The sequence below is a fragment of the Sebastes umbrosus genome, chromosome 5, assembly GCF_015220745.1.
Source record: "Sebastes umbrosus isolate fSebUmb1 chromosome 5, fSebUmb1.pri, whole genome shotgun sequence".
NCBI classification, from domain to species: Eukaryota; Metazoa; Chordata; class Actinopteri; order Perciformes; family Sebastidae; genus Sebastes; species Sebastes umbrosus.
The window spans coordinates 22,295,631-22,315,663 of record NC_051273.1 but is presented as its reverse complement, the minus strand read 5'-3'; the positions used below and the strand labels follow the sequence as shown (position 1 = coordinate 22,315,663).

The 20,033-nt window shown below is 43.3% G+C and overlaps 1 protein-coding gene across 1 annotated transcript in view; it reads right to left on the bottom strand.

Moving 5' to 3' along the window:
• Positions 1-20,033, bottom strand: part of sema6bb (sema domain, transmembrane domain (TM), and cytoplasmic domain, (semaphorin) 6Bb) — a 166,756-nt gene that overhangs the window by 86,339 nt on the left and 60,384 nt on the right. Inside the window, exon 2 of the mRNA XM_037769257.1 lies at positions 2,127-2,251. Coding sequence (XP_037625185.1) covers positions 2,127-2,232 — 106 coding nt within the window. The 5' untranslated portion in view covers positions 2,233-2,251. The remainder of the gene's footprint in view (positions 1-2,126; positions 2,252-20,033) is intronic.

The window sequence follows — 20,033 nt, the reverse complement described above, 5'->3', positions numbered from 1 at the left end:
GAGCTTCTGTTTGTTGACTGATTGGGACTCACTTTTGATAAATTGTTCATTTGCATGCTGCTTTTTGTTGACAAGTTTGGCAAGACATCTTCTGCCAAGTGATTCAGATAAATTCAAAAAGAGAGGCACGCAGAGACAGGTGAGTTTTTCAAAAAACATCAGAAAAGGTAAAACAAAATGTTCAAAGTGTTTCGGAGGACGAGGAATTCGGTACAGCGAGGAAGGGAAACCTTAAGGGAGAGATATCAAAAGATAAAAGTGGTGGAGCATTTCCAGCATGTTTTTATCATGTTGTCCCGCAGATGTGCAAAGACACAGAGAAAAAACATAAAGTGAAGTGAAGAAGCAGAAATCACACTTACATATAAATCAGATGGATTACCACCAGTACCTCTCTTTGACCTTGACTAAGGTGAATTAGAGTATTTTCATCTTATATCCTCTCATCCTCTCTCTGCTCTTTCATCATTACTTCTTTAAATCCCACTCTATACCCTATTCATCTGTTCCCTCTTCTTATTCATCATGTTTTGTCTGCTTCTGCTTTATTTCTATCCTGTAATTTCTTCCATTAGTGTCTACGTCACTCCGTCTTGGGACCCACTGTGATTCATTCTTTCCTCTCCTTGTCTTCCACCTTTTCTATCTCTGTCCACCTCCACACCTCCCTCTACTTGTCTTGTCTGACCATCCAGATGAGCCTGCATTTTCTACTATAGCTTATACCTGCTGTGCAGCTGAGTCTAACGCAGTCGCTCAGCGTAGCGCTCAGTCAAACAACGTATATTGCTAAGGAGTGTAAGTCAATTGGTCGCGCCCAGCAGTGAAGCTAAGCTTACACCATTTTGGACTGAACGCGAATACCAGACGCCAGTAAAACGTCCGCCTACAAACTGCCGTTCAAAAGGAAAACTAAATTATTGCTATTCTATTGTCATAAATTGAATGTCTCTACCGAAATGGCCTGTGTTGAACAATAAAAATATTACAAATATGCATACTATCATAACTATTTATTTACTTACTTACTCATTTAGAGTGATGGACATAATTGGAAGTTAGAAAAAATCCAGCACACAGATTTTGAGAGCAATCTCAATCTTTTTCATGTGAAGGATCCAAAATAGATGTCCAATAGACCACAGATAATGGATGTGTAAGAGGTTGTGTCTTGTGCTTTTGCCCTGCGTGTTAATAAATAGCCTACAAACTCCATTAAATTCTGTTTATGTCATGCTACTAGCGCTACTAGCTACTGGCCGATAGCCGGTTGTTTGGGAACAGAGATGTTAACACATCCACCACGGTACAGGCTTACAGCATACAGACCATGGGTGCAGTCCTTTGGGTCTGATGCACGTTCATTAAGCAGAGGAAAATAACTCTGGATTCAGCTATTAGTTCATTTTACAACTTTTAGGACATAATGATTTAAATGAAGGCTGTTTAAGAGTTCGTACTGGGAAGTTGATTTACCTTAAAAAAAAATGATCTTCTAATTTACAGATGTCTCTTTATACATCCATGGCGAAGAACTCACTGGCGTTTTCAGTCCAAAATATTGACAGCGCTACCGCAGCGCCATCTAGCGGCTGAGTTTCACCGGAGTTCCCGCTCTTTGCCTCTATACTCTTTGGCTCAGTGCCCTGACAACCTTTAAACTCTACTGTTTGGTATTGATACATCGAGAAGGGTCTGGACTCAGCTGGGAGACCATCAATCAATAATATTGAACTGCAATCAATCAAGGTCGGGTCTGAGTTGGAGACTGCCAATCTGATATGGAGACTCAAAGTCTGAGTGTGTAAGAAGCCGCGTCTCTCGAGGGTCTGAGTGGTATGTGAGTGGGAAAGTCATGATTGTGAAAGCCCCTTCCTACACTCTGGTCTCATTCCTGAGTGCGACCCCACACCTCCTGACCTGGATACCAGTCAACACCATTCGTGTGAGAGTCTGACCTCAACAGCCCACGCATGACCCTAAAGCCATGTCATTACACCCCCACCCCCCAATTCAACACCCTGCCTGTTAGACCGCGACACCACACATCACACGTCACGACCTGGGAGAGAGGGCACGCAGGGGAGTAGGCGGCTAGAGGGCGAGAAAAGTCGGGAGGTCAGTACCTTCGGTGGGGATGAAGTTGAGGGGTGCCGGTTCCTCTGGGAACGCCGAGCTGGCCGTTCGGAACAGCCAACACAGCAGGAAGAAAGGAGGGGCCACGGTCGCCATGGCAACACAACGACGGAGTCTGTGGAAATTAAGAAAAAGACAAAAAAGGGGGTGAGTGGAAGCTAAATGAGGCAGAGCAGTGAGACACGCGTAAACATACACAGAGAAATACATTCACTCACTCAATCTATGACCGACTGACTGGCTGGTTTTCTCGACTGAACCTCTATCTTTGCATTCCCACAGCATCTCTGTCTCTTCGCCCCGATATGAGGGGAGAGAAATAGCTGCTCGGAGCAAGGGATTAAGTCATCCACTGAGGGAGAAGTGTCCAGTCAGCTCTGAATGCAGCCAGATCACTGTGGCACAACATGACCACATCAAACATCTCACCACTTATGACACATCTGAGAGAAATGCGAAGGAGGCAACGGGGCAACATCTTGGGCTCGACAGAGGGCAATATACGGCCTATAGATGAATGGAAAATCTGTGAGTGAAAGGCTCAATAACGCTCCAGACATCAAGCGTTATCCAGGATATGAAAGAGGCTGAGAGAGAAGGGGGGGGAGAAGTAGTGGTTTACTTAAATTAAATGCTTGCCAGCGACGCAAATCACCTCTCCGTCAGCGCAGCTAAACTGTTGGTATTTTTCATCGGGCGGTACAGAGGCCTATGCAGGTCTCGGATGTGATTCATGTGGAACAAATGATACCCAAATTAAGTTACCCTACGCGATCCATCTAGAAAATGTATCAAGCACTCTGCCTCGTAGGAGAAAAGCTCTCAGAACTGCTATCGACTTCAGCCACAAACCTCAGAAGGCATGGCTGGTTGGCCGCTACCTCTGCGTGCTCTTACTGCAATTTCGCTGCTGTTGCATGTGTGTGGTGGAATTCAATGTGCATCCGACAGACGCTTTCATTCAAGTTGTTATTATCTTGAGCTCCGGCTCGTCCGCAATTATGTATCTATTTTTCCCCTCTTCATACAACCCTGGCATGGAATTGTGCTTTTAATTTCACAAACACATAATTTACAAAACCCCATAACTCGATTTTCATCTTGTTGTCGTCTTAACACTGAATGCAACACTGGGTAATTTGTTTTGAAAATCAAGTGGAGAGGCCTTCCATCCCCGCAAAAACACAAATACAAAACACTTCATTCAGTCATGCACAATTGCGACATCTCAAATTTGAATCCTCAAGGTTGGATTTCTTTATGCAAAACTCCTCAGCAATTTACTGTGGTCACAGATGCACGGTGTGTAAAACGATGCAGAACAAACTCTTGAAGGTACAATATATAACCCTCTGTGCGCCCTTCCTTTCTGTGTCAGTCTTTATCCCTCGGACTCTTTTCATGTCTTCTTCAGTTCAGTTCAGGTCAACTGGACTGTATTGTTCGTTTTAGAGCTCTTCTGGCAAAGATTACAAGAGTTTTGTTGCGTATTGTAAAGGTTATTACAATATAAACATGAATTATGATGAAACCTTTGTGCACAGGGTCATAATGTTGAAACAGAAAACCGCCTCAGTTGCCACAAAGTTGGAAGCACACTAGTGTGTAAATTATCATTGTATGCTGTAGCAACAACAATTTGTTGTACCCAGCGGCCACTGCTGCCACAAGTAACACATTATGGGATAATGCTAAATACTTAAACATAGGCTAGTGTAACAGTAACACAAGTACAATAAAGTCATCAAGTTGGGGAACTGACAGTAAGGTAATTTATATGCAAATATCTATCTAAACATATATATCTAGCTAACATTAGCCACCATAAGCTACTGGTCATACCAGACCAAGTAAGGCTTTTGAAGCAAACACCCCAAGGCCCCGATCACATGGAGACGCAGAGCTGTGCTTAACCAGGAAATCAAATGTAATTAACGGAAAATCTCTCTCTCTCTCTCTCAAAGATAGCAGCCTACATGAAACTATCACGACATGAGATATGTATTCCCCCTTCCCTCTCACAGTCCAACACCTAACTAACCATCTAGCCCTACCACATCTACCGGCATCAAAAGAGGATGGAAAGTAGTAAAGTGCGCCTCTTGCTTGATTTGATTGCCTGGCGCTGAAAAGTTGAGAATATTTATGCGCGTCTAAAAACGGCAACACGCCACGCAGGAGAGGAGCACACAGCAGGCTGGCCGTACCGTAGGAAAACAATGGTTTTGCAGGCAACACGTTTCTAGCGACGCTTCTCAGTGTGATCGGGGCCTAAGTGTACTGAATTGAAAAGAGCATAGATTGTATATAAGAAGTGGACGTAAAATGTTACAATTAACTTTCATGAACTGAAAACACACTGTGAAAGGGTTAAAGTTCTAAGACGAAAACACGGACAACTCCCAGACCGGACAACGCCGTGGTAGCGTCCTGTCAATCACAAGGTAGCCACGCCCTAAGCATCCCCTGCTTTATGGTCTATTTGACTCTAAATGGGACCATAATTTACTAAATGAACATCATGCTGTATTGAAGAAGACTTGAAACTAGCGATTGAGACCATAAACTCATGTTTACATTGTTTACTAAGGTAATAAATCAAGTGAGAAGTAGGCTCATTTTCTCATAGACTTCTATACAATCAGACTTCTTTTTGCAACCAGAGGAGTCGCCCCCTGCTGGCTGTTAGGAAAAATGCAAGTTTAACGCATTTCAGCATTGGCTTCACTTCTCATACCCGGAGGTTGCCGCCTGTGCAAGAGTGAGTTTTATTTATTATAAATTCAATGTTTTATTTATAAGAAAAACAATGTTTTTTTTCTTCTTTAAAAGGTTACATAGCCCCTCAGAATTTGAAATAAGAGACCTTGCTCAAATAATGGCAAACAGCCCCAGAACAAAAGAATGACCATAAGTAACATAATTTAAGTAGTACTTTACACAGTGGAATATGGTAATTAACTAAATAATGAATGGTTTTATCTTAATCTTAAATTAAATTTTAATTAGGGTAAAGTGCAGAATAAAGTTCAACAGAAAATAAAAACAGAATAAAAAAAGCTGGCATACTGTACTCTATGTCGGAAACAGTTTCCCTCTTTCAGTCATTTTCAGCCTTTCTCTCACTCTTTCTATCACTCTCTTTCTCTCCCCCCGAAGGATACAAACAGCCATTGTGCAGCCCATCTCTTTAATGGAGTCCCAGACATAACCTTATCAGGACACATAATCTTTATGGGACATTTCGAACATTCCCAGCTCTGACATCAGTATTAAAGTGGGAGGCATGCTAATTACTCAGCACCCACAAGCTAAATTACAGGAGGTGAAGGGGGAAAGAGTCACCGAGGGAAGAAAGGAGGTCACGGGGTAAAGAGAGAGAGAGAGAGAGATGGAGAGAGAGATAAGTGAGAAACAGTAAGAGAGAGAGAGAAGATGAGAAGTCAGGAAGTCACTATATCCAATCACAGATTCTATTGTTTCTGCTATTAATAATGGATGAATAAATGTCAGGCGGTACGCATTCGATTAGTATAATTAGACACCCTGGGCTATACAATTTCATGGGACAGCAGAATAAGTAGATACACAAGTATAAAAGTGTGTGTGTGTTTCGGTGTGTGTGTGGGTGCGCAAATGGTTCAGAGCCAAAGCATCTCTGTAATTATGACAAATGGCTGCAGCCGAGTCCATTCAGAAGCCTCGCTGCATGGCACAAGCTGTACAGTAATACGCCATTATCATTGAACGAGGCATACTGCAAGTCACATATACATTTCCCCCATTTGGAGGGAGACACTAAACCAAAATATTCAACCCCAGGGTGCTATAGCACTCCGTGTTAGAAATTGAAATGGCAGTAGATGTCACTGAAGTCATATTGAAGCTGGCACGCTGTGTGGGATTTAAGAAACGTTAAAAAAACGAGACTGTCAGAAGCAAATTATTGTGTCAGTTCCTTCACCGAGGGGAGACTATTGTTTCCAGTGTTGTGACAAACATATTCAGGGATTGAGCTTGATTTTCAGGCGCCATCCCAACAGTCTTATTTGGGTGCCAAGTCGATACAGATGGCGAGTGACGACAGCGGAGGAATAAATGCAAACGATAGCTGGTCAATTGAAACTTAAGTCTGAGCTTTTTAAAGCACCAGTGTGAAACAATTAGGGGGATCTATTGGAAGAAATTGAATATAATATCAATAAGTATCTTTAGTGTATAATTATCTGATAATAAGAATCGTTGTGTTTTCGTTACCTTAGAATGAGCCGGTTATGTCTATATAAGGAGCGGGTCCTCTCCACGGAGACCGCCATGTTTCTACAGTAGTCCAGAACGGACAAATCCAACTCTGTTAACTTTTCCTGCTTGGGCCGGAGTCGATAACGTTACTCCCTCCTGTCGCCGCCGCACTCTCTCTCTCTCTTCACCACTCATTTCCCACGTACACACACACTCTACGCTGTGCTCCAAATGGCTCTAGAGAGGAACATTTGCGTTTTCGCGTCGGCCACAGTAGCTCTCCAACACGCTTGGCTCACGCCGGCTTGCCAACCTTGAGATGTCAAAAATATGGCAGAGAGTCTGTGGGCACCCCCTCCCCCACCCCCCAGAATAATAAATACACTGCAACGGCATTTTTTGTTTAATAGGCTTACTTTTAATTTGACTTTTAATTCTCAGGAAAGAAAACTTAATGATTTGCCCCTCTGGCGTGAACTTGTGTGAACCTAATGTGAAACTAATATTCATCAGTTTTCATTCCTTCATTCATTTTTGCTCCTGCTTGAGTATTTCTTTCTCTTAGTACTCTACATTTCTCTCTCACTCACTGAAGGCCATTTCAGACATAATGTGACATCGGCACCACTGCGCTCTGAAACCCGTTATTTCTAAAGTCACGACGGCTTTGCCGTGATGCTGTGACGTGTGGCGAGCGCACCGCAAATCGTGCCGTGGTGTCACAAGCTGTTCTCCTCCGCCGGGAAAAGACATTTGGTGTCGCTGTTTTGTCGTCCGGGTGGAAACAGTAGGGCTCATACACGCTGTACAGTGCCAGAAACATGTTGAGATAACGAAAAGGAAAAAAAAGGTGTGAAAATTTGCCATAAATCGGGAGAACTGCGGGAGAATCGCGACCCCGGGAGGAAACAGGGAGAGGGTGATGAAAAACCGGAGTCTCCCGGGAAAGTTGTGAGGGTTGGCAAGTATGGGCACACGGGAGAGGATTCAGTTGGTTGCAGTCTCCTCAAACTATTCCTTTAATATTCCATCCACTCTCTCTTTTCTTCACTATTAATGAAACAGGACTCCTGAACTCACCACAATGCTCCATTTGCTTCAACAGGATTTACACAGACTTGTTAATTTGTCTGTTTCCACAGCACCAGATCAATTTGATTATGGGTGTTTAGGCGGGTAATTTCCTAAACAAAGTCATTAAGAGATCATTTAGCTCCAGAAAAAGTAGGGGGGAGATGAGGGGGTGCTATGTCTCTCTGGACCCCATTAAAGCCACCCAAGAATGATCACCACTGTGGCCAACGCAGATAACTTAAATAACAAATCACCAACCAATCAATCAATGACGTCTCGTGTCTTTGGCGGAGCCCTAATGAGGACTGATACAGTTCTGATACACAGTCAAGTCGGACGATAGAACGGCGGCTTAAAAGAGAAGAGGAAATGATTTGATGGCGAGATGTGAGGAATGCCTGCGACGTGGAATTGGATGCTGGTTATACCGAGATAGTGACCCTCTGCTGCAGGGGTTTGGATACTTTGCATGCAAATAGAACACCTCATCATCAAATGAAGGCGCTAATACGCTCTGAAATGCTTTTGTCACTTATCACGGTTGCCATGGTTCTCGCTTTCTCCTCTCCTCAGTCTCTCTCTACCTTTTCCCTTTCACCATCTCGCTACGCCTTGGTTTCCCTCTTGCTCTCCCATAGCCCCGGTCTTGTCGACGTGTATGTTCTCAATGTGTTTTCATTAAACAGCCGTGAGGTACTTGCACTAAAAATTGGACGGTTGAAAGAAAACCAAGATTATGCGTGTCCTAGATATAGGGAAAATGGTAATGAAATGGAGCAGCATTAATGGGGACACTGTGGTGGTTGGGGTATTTATGATTAAAATATTTAACAGAGTGGCTGTCAAGTATTATACAGAGGTATCAGTACTGGTAACACAGTACTCAAGCAATAGTCTGATATAATCCCTTTTCACACTGGTCGCCCGGCTTCAAAAAGCCTGCATAGAGGAAGAATTAATTCAAACATGGTCTATTTCCACTCAAATCCTTTTATCATCATTTTACAAGGCAAATTTAATTTTTATGCTCACCAAAAATATTAATGATTTTTTTTATATAATTTGCAGATGTTGCACATATTAAAGCTGCACTAATCAATAGGGGTATAACAATTTGTGAATTCATACCGAACCGTTCTGCCGCACGCAGAATACACGGTATGTAGACTGATGCACGTAATGTGGAACCAAAGTTCACAAGTTCGAGTTTCGCCCAGACACTTATAGCTGTACGCCGTTAGCAGCATATGTTAAGGTTAGCACAACAAGCGGACTGGCGTGCGAGTCAGTCACACTATAGCGAGTGCAAATAGCCGGAGCTGGAAAACTCGCCTGTGGGTCCCTGGTCAGTTTCAACAGCAACGGAGAGAGAGTTGTGTATAAGACGACGGTGTGTCGTCGTTGCTCCACCGTTGTAGGAGGTGTGGATGGAAATACAGCCAACATGTTAACTCATAATCAACAGCATCACTCAGATGTGCCAATCACCGGGATGATAAATGTTTGCCTGCTTTGAATGTCTAAATATAGCCACGGTGGAACTAATTGAAACATTCCTCTTATTGTAAGTTTTATTTTCTTTTATTCTATGTATTCTGGTATTTTGAATTTCATAGCATAGGAGATGCTTTTCATTTTTATAGCCTATTGTGACCTGTTGCCTTTTGGGTCTTGTTCGTACAGTGTAGTACAGAAGTGTTTAAAATTTTCCTTATTTTTATAATAAAAAAGAGTTTACCAAAGTAGCCGGGAGGCGAAATGTTACCTCAGTCCCCGGCAAGAAGTTTTTGTCTTTCTTTGACGATTGCACTACTGTCTGTTCAAAACAAATGAAAAGAAACTTATCCTTATGGGTTATTTCCCACTGTACTGAACTCGCAACAAACTGTGACTCCTAAACTAGATTATGAAACGAACCGTGAATTTTTTGTACTGTACACCCCTCCTAATCAATATTTTTATATTAACAATGACATGACTACTTGCATGTGAAACGGGACAGTCTCAATAATGAACCCACAGACAACTACCACCCAACTCTACAGCTTTCCTCTCCTCTATAACCCACAACTTTACTGGATGGGTTCACTATCATTGCTCTCATGAACCTCATTTCCAGCAGCAGAAGGCCGCTGTTTTCAGTGAAAAATCTCCGAGGATAACTGAAACAAACGAACCCCCAAAAAGCACCAAACAGCAGACAGACACAGTTAGCAATTAGCTGGTAAACACAGTGGAGCGTTTAGCAGCTAAAGAGCCAGGAGCTAATAGAGAACTAATGTTGGACTGATCATTTGACTTACATTCACCAGATGTCCAAAAACACAAGTTTACATAAATGCTAATGTTGCTCTTTGTCTGCTGGATTTGTAAATAAACATTTTTCTGTATTAACTTTATGTCGATGTTGCTTTTACAGCTCGTTATGCTGTCCCCAAGTGGCCAATGTAATCAAGTTAAAATTCTGAAGAGCGGTTCTTGTCATGGTTTTCTGTGATTGATGATAGCCGCATGAAGATTTAATCAGAGACGTTCTTAAAGAGATCAGCCTGCTGCTTGAAATATTCTCTAACATATACAGTAGTTTGTCCTTTTGTAATGATAGTAGTAGAGGCTATAGTAACAGTAGAAGATGACGTAGTAGTACCAGTACCTCCTCTTGATTCAATTCGCAGTTTCCAATAAAGCTCTGTAAAGAGAGATAATACGGGATGGGAGCCAACAACAACCCAAAGGATTTCAAGCTCTAATAACCTTTGTTATTGTAAGAGAGATACACTCAAACTACCAAAAGACTTTGAGCTTGATCCTTAAAAGACTTAATAACTTTTTTAAAGGAATTAATGTTCAAAGAACCACTCCTGTGCTGCAGGCACAAGGGTGAGCTCTGCTTTTATTGTTCCACATCACCGACATGACCTTCAGAGTTGGGTACACGAGACTGAGCCGATACATGGGAAAGTGTATTAAGTAAGCGGCGGAGGGTTTTATGATTGTTCCATTTTCTTTATGCAGACTTAAAGACACCCCATAGATTTCTCAGAGACTGGCCTTAATTGTCACATTAGTGAGAGAGGAGAGGCTGCTTTATGGAGTGTGTAGAATCAATGACAGGTGATAGCCTGATGCCTCTTGGATCTCCTTCAATCAGCAATAACATAAGATGCTGTACGCGGCAGGGATGTGAGGAGGAAAGGGAATAAAGAATAAGAACGCTGTGAGGGAGGATTTAAGGCAATGGATGGAAATGAACATAGCGGCAATAAAAGAAAAAACAAGTTTGGAGAGGAGGGAGAAGACAAGTCAGGACAAAGGAAATGAAAAAATGATGCACTACAGGGAGTGATGAAGAGAAACAGAGGTGAAAGAGAGACAAGTGAGGCATTCAGACAGAGAGGGGGAGTCACACCGGACATAAAGAGAGAGAAGCCAAAGAATGTCCGGAATGAGAGAGACAGAACGACAAAGAAACAGACGAGAGGAAGAGCACAGAGCCAATACACTTGCATTGCCAGATTTATATCCATACTGAGCCAAGAGTAGACTAGTGGGAAGGACCTCTTCGCTCTGTGCTTGCCTGGTTTTCAACTTATCTAAAGGGATGACATTTTGCTGTATCTCTTTATGTGTGGGAAAAGGGGTGTCCCTCAGGGGTCAATACTTGGACCAATGCTGTTCGTGTACAGTCTGAACAGCCTCTAGGCCACAAATAAATCAAAAACACAAGGCATGTTACCATATGCTGATGACACATTGTTATACAGTACCCACGCTTGTCCCCTGGAGACCTGAACCCTTTTAAGTCACTTAAAGAACTGAATGTCCCACAACTTCCTGCAACTCAACAAAGACAAAAGCAAATAATTGTTATTGGTGCTGAGCCTTCTCATTAGCCTCTGTCTCTCTGGAAGTACAGTACCACGAAGGTCATAAATCTGGCTGTTATTGTTGATTATGGCCTCATGTCCCAGAGCCACGTCCCCAGTACATGTAACTCAAAAACTGTCTTTTATCATCTTAAAAATAAAGTAAAAGGCTTCTCAATAAATGCAGAAACATTTACATGTGCTAATCACCAGACAAGATTGTTAATATTGGACTATTCTGCGAAACCCAGAGTTCGGTTCAAAGCCAGCAGTATATCATGTTTAACGTCCAATGGCAACATTTTAAAATTTTCGATTTCTTCAATATGTGTGGTTAAGGTTAGGGAACGATCGTGCTTATGGCAAATAAACTATCGTATGATTAGAAGTTATACAACTAAAACAATTGGTTATGGATAATAAAAATGCCGTTAAAGGGAAACTCCACCAATTTTCACATCAAAGTCTGTTTACAGGCCTCGGGGAGTACTACTGAAAAAAACTTGTATAAAGCCTTTTGTTGCCTCAAGAGAGTTCTATGAAATCTGGTAGATTGCATCAAGTGATGTTGCTTTAGGCAGCATTGGTTGGTGCTGAAGACTACAAGTTTGAAAATGAAAAGAAAATCTGGTGGTGTGGAGTCAGAAAGGAATGGCCTTACCACAACTCTGTAGCCTGCTTCTCATCTCTGCTTGAGGTTAGAGGCTCAAGGCAACATTAGCCACTACAAGCACAAGACCCCGATCAGGCAAAACCACTGCATTCCTATGGTACGCATGCCTGCCATGCGCTCTGTTCTCGCGCCCCGCGTCACATTTTTCTAGCTGTTTTTAGACGTGCATAAAAGTTAAAATATTCTCAACTTTTCAGCTCCGGGTGCAAAGTCGAACCACTCTTCGATGTCAAACTTGGCCCAGGCAGCAAATCAAATCAAGCAAGGGGCGGCCTTTACTACTTTACCACTTCCTTCCTCTTGTTTTGATGCTGGTAGATGTGGCTAGAAAGCTAGCTTGTCAGATGTTGGACGGGGAGAGAGCTGCGGAGTACGTGAGAGGGAAGGGGCTCATGTTGTGATAGTTTCACTACTGTCTTTGAGAGAGCATACATTTTTCAGTTAATCACATTTGATCGCTCCACAGGCGCATCAGCTGTTTTGCCCTATGCCAAGGCGCGTTTATGAAGCCGCTGCACCTGTAGCGACGCGTCTCGCATTGTGGGTAATATAGGCACCAAGTTTTGACAAGGAAGAAGAATGTGTGGAATAAAAAAGACAGTGTCTCGGGTTCTGCTGCATCAAAGATAATCCTTTTTTAAGAAAACTATCTATCGTGAGTCCGACAATGCTGACCTCTACTTTCAGCCTTGCTGCATAAAGGGCATACTACTTCCTTGTTGGCGCTGTATATTGGCATTGGATCTAAATCTTGAGGTGTGGAATTGTCCAATAAATGTCCACCTAAAAAGACTGTGTGCTGACTGCACCTATCAGACCTCTTACAGTACGTCATCTGTCGCAGGCCCTCTGGTTGTTCCGAAGGCAAAATCAAAAGTTGACAAAGCAAGTTTTGTTTTTTACGAGCCAAGCTGCTGGGACACTTTTCCAGATTGCACTATATGTGCTTCAAAATTACCCACTGTTAAAAAGCAGACTGAAAACATTTGTTTTCCCCTGTGCATTTGATTACTTTAGTTGTGTTTGTACTTTAAACAGCATCTAGTATAGTCACGTTTGTGCATTGTGTCTCCCCTTGAGTAAAATGTTCTATATGAATAAAGATTTCTTTGTTTCGCTTTCCTGAAAAACCACCTTAAATCTGCTCTGCTGACCCCAGACTGTTCCTCTTCCTTGGCTCCCTGACACAGATGCACATCTACACAAGCAAATTATACTCTACACACACACGCGCACTCTACAAAACAACAAACACACACATCTCTAGGCATTATGTCTTCACTTAAGCCAAACCACAGTCGTCCCTCTCTATCTCTCTCAGGCCTAATGTAAAAACGATGCAGGAATTCCCTCCAATGGAACAAAATGCACACGTGATTTCTTCTCTTTGCTCTGCACTTAACTGACCCGGGGTCTGTTTACTAGATATTTGCATCACCATGAGATCCTGGAGCCTCAATAACGTCGCACATGTTTAAAGAGAGGGAGGAGAGAGAAAGAGAATATGTAGAGAGAGAGAAAAGAGGGGGAGTGCACGGTAAATGAAAAATGAAGAGTGACCTTTATGCACAGAACACTGGTTTTCCCAGGCAGTGAGAGCCGCCATGGATTTATGTAGTGGGAAATATGTGCAGCATGTGCAGAAAGACAAAAACATTTCTGTAACACTCCTCTTTTATCCGAAGCAGACCATGAGAACGCGTCCTCTGTCTCTGCTACCTGACAGCGAGGCCAGTTAGTACAGTATCTTCTTTACACAGCACCATGTGTCTAATGGATATATAATTTCAGGGGATTTAAAGGTTGGTGCTGGACTAAGATAATCTCTGACTCTTTCTCTCTGCAGCGGATGTGCTTCTATTAACGGGCGAGAGGTAGCCCGACTAAAGAGCGCTAGATGACAGCGCAGTAATGTAATACCTGTAATAGCTTATTGTTGATGAATGGATATCTTTGAGTATTACTGGAGCTCTCCCCGGAGTTGTGTCACTGTCATTAACCTTCACAGTCCTCAAAATTACAGCTGCTGAGACGACACAGGAGCTGCAGTCGCAATCTAGACGGAGAAGAACAAAGATTTTGCAGCATCGTCTGACAACGTCTGCAGGTTAATTATAGGTCTGTGTTTCAGCAGGAAGACTCTCCAAGAAGGAGTGCTGAGATAAATCTTTTATTCTCTGTACCACGCATACCTTTTATTTTTACACCCTCCATGTTACATCTCCTCGCCTCCTTTATCTTTTTAAGCTTCAACATGCTTCGCGAGATGAGGAGAAACATCATCTCACATCACAAAAGTAGAGATAGGCCTAACCTTTGGCTTCTCACCCGTTTACAACCATCATTAGCAGGGCAGGGATCAGGGGCCAAAGCCATAAATCACACTCAAACCATCCATGTAGGAGGAACCCGGCTACACTGCAGTAAAAATGAAAAGAAAACACACTCCGAGACTGACGGGAGGCTAAAAGCAAATCCATCCATCACTGGCTGGAGGCTCCATAAAGCCAGTAGAAGAAAACACACAAGGCGATAATCTCCAGCATGGTTATAAATAATACAGAAACCTTGCTAATGGCAGTAAGAGGTTCTGCAGCATGACAGAATCCGTCTTGATGTGATTATTCGGCTAAAATTCCCCCAAGGACATGTATTATCTTGCATAAATACTCAGGAGTAACTCAATAGGGCAATATGTTCCCTTCCAGAGACTGTTTGCCCTTTTTGCTTGTGAATCAGGAGGAGAGGTGGATTTATTGTAATGGCAACAAGTGACTGTCAGTGGGGGCACGAGGTCGACTGGCGGGCAAAAATAGAACATTTGGGGAAAAGTGGAGGTCATTGAAAAATGAAAACAGACCTTTTAGACTTTCCACAATGGCACTGCTACTCATAGTTTAATCTACATTTGTGGTATCAAGAGAAACAGGAGGAGAATGCAAATGAGCTGCTGATTATGACTCATTCTCACTGGGTAAACAACAATAAATGGTTCAACTGCAAAGCGATTTTCACCTTGATATTTATAATCCAGTTTTCACCGTTTTTATGTAAAAAGCCTTGACAATAATGAGCCGTAATGGGAAAAAAACTGTGATGTGCTTAGAGCAGAGTGAGTCATTACTATTAGGATTGTGATACCACCAGCATAGTGATGAAATACTGCCTCAACCTGCTTGGCCATCAGACAAAAAAACATGTTTGTCAGTATCACCCATTTCCAGATGGTTTCTTATTGCAGATAGTCATTTTCTCATTTAAAGTGGCCAATTCATGTAATGTAGATGAGGCCACATGTTTAGCACGGTAAATGCAATGCTATAGAGAGGTGCAGGGAAGATGTATTTTTGTTGGCCAACCAGGAAGTTAGCATCGCCCTGGGATTTTTCTATTAAGTTTTGGATTATTGCAAAAAATGCAAATGAACACCACTTTTATAATTTTTGAAGTTTAAATGCAATCACCAGAAGTAAAAATTAGGCTATAAACGAACTACATCACGGTCGTATGAGCGCAAATATAAACAAAAAGGATGTGAAGGCGGACGAGTCGCCGTGATGACGTTTAGTAGTCTCATTTCACCACTTGATAGCAACCGCCTTTTTTAACACATAAAAAAGCTTAAAAATTCATGAGTGGGATATTTACTAACGTATTTCACATCGTAGACCAAAATGTTAAAATCTCTTAAAGGACCAGTGTGTAGCATTTAGGGGGATCTATTGGCAGAAATGAAATATAATAATAATAAGTATGTTTTCTTTAGTGTATGATCACCTGATAATAAGAATCATTGTGTTGTCGTTAGCTTAGAATGAGCCGTTTATATCTACATACGGAGCGGGTCCTCTGCACGGAGTCCGCCATGTTGCGCCGCCATGTTTCTACAGTAGCCCAGAACGGACAAACCAAACTCCGTTAACTTTTCCTGCTTAGGGCCGGAGTCGATAACACTACTCGCTCCCGTCACCGCCGCTCTCTCTCTCTCTTGCTTCACCACTCACTTCCCACGTACACACACACTCTAAGCACTGGTTCTGCTCCAGATGGCTCTAGAGAGGGACATTCACATTTTCGCGTCGGCCACCGTAGATCTCCAACAAGCTTGGCACACGGGAAATGCTTCAGTTGGTTGCAATCTCCTCACCAGATCGTACACACTGGACCTTCAAGATTGTGTTAACCACAGACCTTATTTAAAGCATCTAACTAAAAACACATTCAAAAAACCTATTGACTTCCAGACGAGGGAACCGGAAGTGCTTAAATGCTAACTCAATTCCAGGTTTTAGGACTCATCCTGCACCGCTCTATCGCCAAGAAACTATCATAAAGACTGGAAATAGGAGAACAGCATGCTCTGTGTCAAAAGTGACAAAAAAATCAGCCTATGAGCACCTCTAGCGCTCACTATTGTACATCTTGTTTGTTTAATCCATACAGAACCCGGAGTTTAAAAACAAAACCTTGTGGTTTTACGAGGAGTTATGTGCCGGACTGTTTCTTGGCCGGGAGCAGTTACTTCCTGGAGTCTTGTCGTCACTGTGAAGTTGCCAGGCAACCAGCAGAGACTTCAGGAAGTCACTTTCTTGCCCGGCCAAGAAATAGTCTGGCAGATAACCTCTCCTACAACAAACAAGATGTTAATTTGTCAGCTTTAGTGGTGCTTTAGTTTCTGATTTTCTGCCAGTTTGTATGCTACGCTAAGCTAAAGTCCAAGCTGTAGCTTTATACTGTACAGACAGATATGACAGTGGTTTAGATCTCAGGAAGAAAGAGTATGAATGTATTTCTCAAAATATAGGACTATTCTTTAAGTTTCAGCATTGACTGGCTGCAAAACAACACATAGCCTGGTCTCTTAAACACAACCCAGACTGGTTGAATGAAGCATAAAGGTCAGATTGTACAATACACATACATTTGGATAATGCAATGTGTGAAAGGGCGGCATGAAATTGTCTCTCTAAGTGATTACAGAGCAGAAAAGAGCCGTCAGGAGAGCAGGAGAGATATAGAAGGAACACGGAGGTCTGTATCCATTTCGGGCTTCACAACAACATCTCCATTTGCTAATGGTGTTTACCTCCTCTTCCTCTATCTTCCCCTTCCTGCGCAGTGCATGAAAACTCTGCCAAATGAAGCCACCGCTTGGTGTCAAGACGGGCACATTCAATACAACGTTGATGGCGAAATAATTCACTGTGCAGAATCGCTATATAAGCTATAGCATTCAGGGATAATGTGTCCCTCAGCTGTGTCCAGATTATTTATTTATAATGGCAAATTTCACAGGAAAATCATCTTGTCAAGCGCTGAACGCCCCCATCATAAACACTGTCTGAAAGCAATTTTCTCTCCCCCGACGGAGACAGGGAGGCACAGTATCTCCCCTCCCGGAGGAAGGCCGACAGACAGTGCAGGGCTGGCACTGACAAAGATAGAAAAGTGTACCTGCTGCAAGTCCCCAGCCTTTCATTTCACATGTGCACCCAGGCTGTAGACGTGCATGCACGCTTGCACGCACACTCAAACTCTGTGCATTATCAGCATCCTGGACTCACACATGCATCGTTCTACCCGTCTTTCCTCTCACCTTCTCCCCCCCCCCCCTTCCTCCCACTCTATCTTCTCTCACCACAAATCAGCCACCTGCTCGTCCAATTTAATCTAATAAATCCAACCTGTATCCATTTCAATACGAGTTCACGCACTACAGTGGGTCTGGGTTCCCGCCTGTGCTTTATCTCTCCCCGTTGCTTTGGATGTCACATCTCATGTGGTATACACACACACATGCACACAGACACACACACACACACTGCGGTGTCAATCAACAGATGTCTCCAGTTGACAACTGTGCACACAAGGCAGCTGTGAACAAAGACGCATGCCTGCATGTGTGCCGAGCCGTAGATCCAAACTCAAAACAAACAAACAGAAATAAACACACACACACAACCACAAACACACACTCTATCGTTGCATTGCAGGCATAACTCCCAGGCCTGGCTGTGTGCAAGTTTGATCCCTCTCACCGTGTCTGAGAGGCATGTTAATCAGCGAAGGAGGCTGCCAGCTCAGCCATATATGTCTCTATCTTTCTTGCTCTCACTCCCTGCGCCTCCATCTCTCTGCTTCTATCTGCATCTAGTCTCTCCAATCTGTCTTCGCTCTTGTCAAACCCCGTTTCTCCATCTCTACCCCATTGTATTTATCTCACATTCCTCTCCTTCTCCTCCTGTTCTAGCTCCAGCTCTCATCCCATCACGGCAAATCATGTCTTTTTTTTTTTTTGCTTTCCTATGCATCTACTTCCCGGTGTTAGACGGATTGGATTTAAGACACTTTAGACTGGAAGGTTTATTCAGAAGAGCTCTGAGAAGATATCTCACCACTTCATTGCCCTCTTCTTTCCCCCCTCCTCCTGTCACCCTCCTCTTCAACCCCCAACGCTACGAGGCTTTGGGATCCGTTTGTGCCCGTGTTAAAGTGGATTTGGTTATGGTGACTGGATCAGGGTGGGTGGCTGTGGGATGCTGGATGAGTTTCACAGGAGGAGTTTTAAAGAACGAGCTTGGAGAGCTGAAGGGCAGAGAGAAAGAGGAAGGGGAGGATGGGCGAGAGGAGAGACGGTTGTGCGGAGAGAGATACAGCGGTTGTGTGTTTACAGAGACGGTTCCTAAGGAGATTTCCACCCAAGCACTCAGTTCTAAGTCATGAGGTGGGGGAGTGAAGGGAGGTGGTCATCTCCGCGCTGACAGCGATAACAATGGCGAGACAGATGACGAGGTAGTAGAGCGGAGGAGGGACAGAAAAGGGGGAAATTAGAAGAGAAGGAGAACATGAAGTGCAGTCAATTTAGAGAGAAGAGCGTGCCCATTCAATGGCTCCACATGTGTAGAGTGCGAGCACAAAAGAGGCCTTCAAGCTTTCTTAAACAATGGTGCAAGGCCGAGACACAAATTAAAAGAGATGTTGCCTCCTTGACCTGAATAACTCAAAGAACACGTGTTATGGTTAACAGCCTCCATTCTTTGTTTCCCCCGCCATAAAGCTCTCGGGCTCCATCCGTCGCGTCGCACTTAAAAAATAAATGCATTCACATGACACACTTCAGAGATAACATCTCAATGGGGATTTCTCTGCTCAGTCACCCAGTACCATCAATTCCTATTTGCATAAAATGGGCTCGAGCCTCCTCGTCGCTCTACAATCGTAGGGATGTTCAACAATGTCATTTAGTACCTGGCATTTCATGGAGCGGATCAAATCAATATAAACCATTTCCCTTGGAAGTCAATGGCCCCCGCTCTGCTTGTCAAGTTAATTCAATAAAACCAGAGACGAAACAATGTGCTCACGGAGATATGTTGGTGAAGCTCGCACTTATATGACATGGAACTAACACGAGAGAAGCATTCCCGGGCCAGAGGCGCAGCTCAGGTAAAGTATGCAGGACACTGGTAGTATTGATTGTGACGGCTGGAGTACAATGCCGGCTCAGGGATGTGTGAGGGTGAAAGGCTGTACGGCGGAGCTTTTCTCTCTGTGTTACCTGTCAAGAAGTCAGTGGAGAGGAATGAAGCAGCTCATCTGGGCCTTTTAAATTCCACATAACAAAAACAGGAGTCCAACACACAGCTCCATCAGCCCTCTCTCTCATCTCCCCATTAAAGCACTGGTCTGGTAGACAGGTTCTTTGTGCTCCTTCCACTGCGACAGATTGGTAGCTACAAACATTATTTTGTTCTCTGAATAACAGGGTAAGTGGCCGGTTCATTGATTGGTCTTTCTCCGAGCTTTTGAGCAACAGGGTATAACGCAGCAGAGCCAAACAGACAGGAGACTAACCCCCCGCTGTGGCTGTTGACAGAGGCTGCCATTTAAAAACACCGAGAGGAGGACAAACAACAAGGCGTTGAGGAAAATTGCCCGGCTTGGTTTCAGCGGCATTTTTTTCGCCTTCCAACGCTCTCTTCCAGCTGGAATATCTTCACAAAAACTCTGAAGCTTAAGTTTGCCCCAAAAAAAAGATAAAG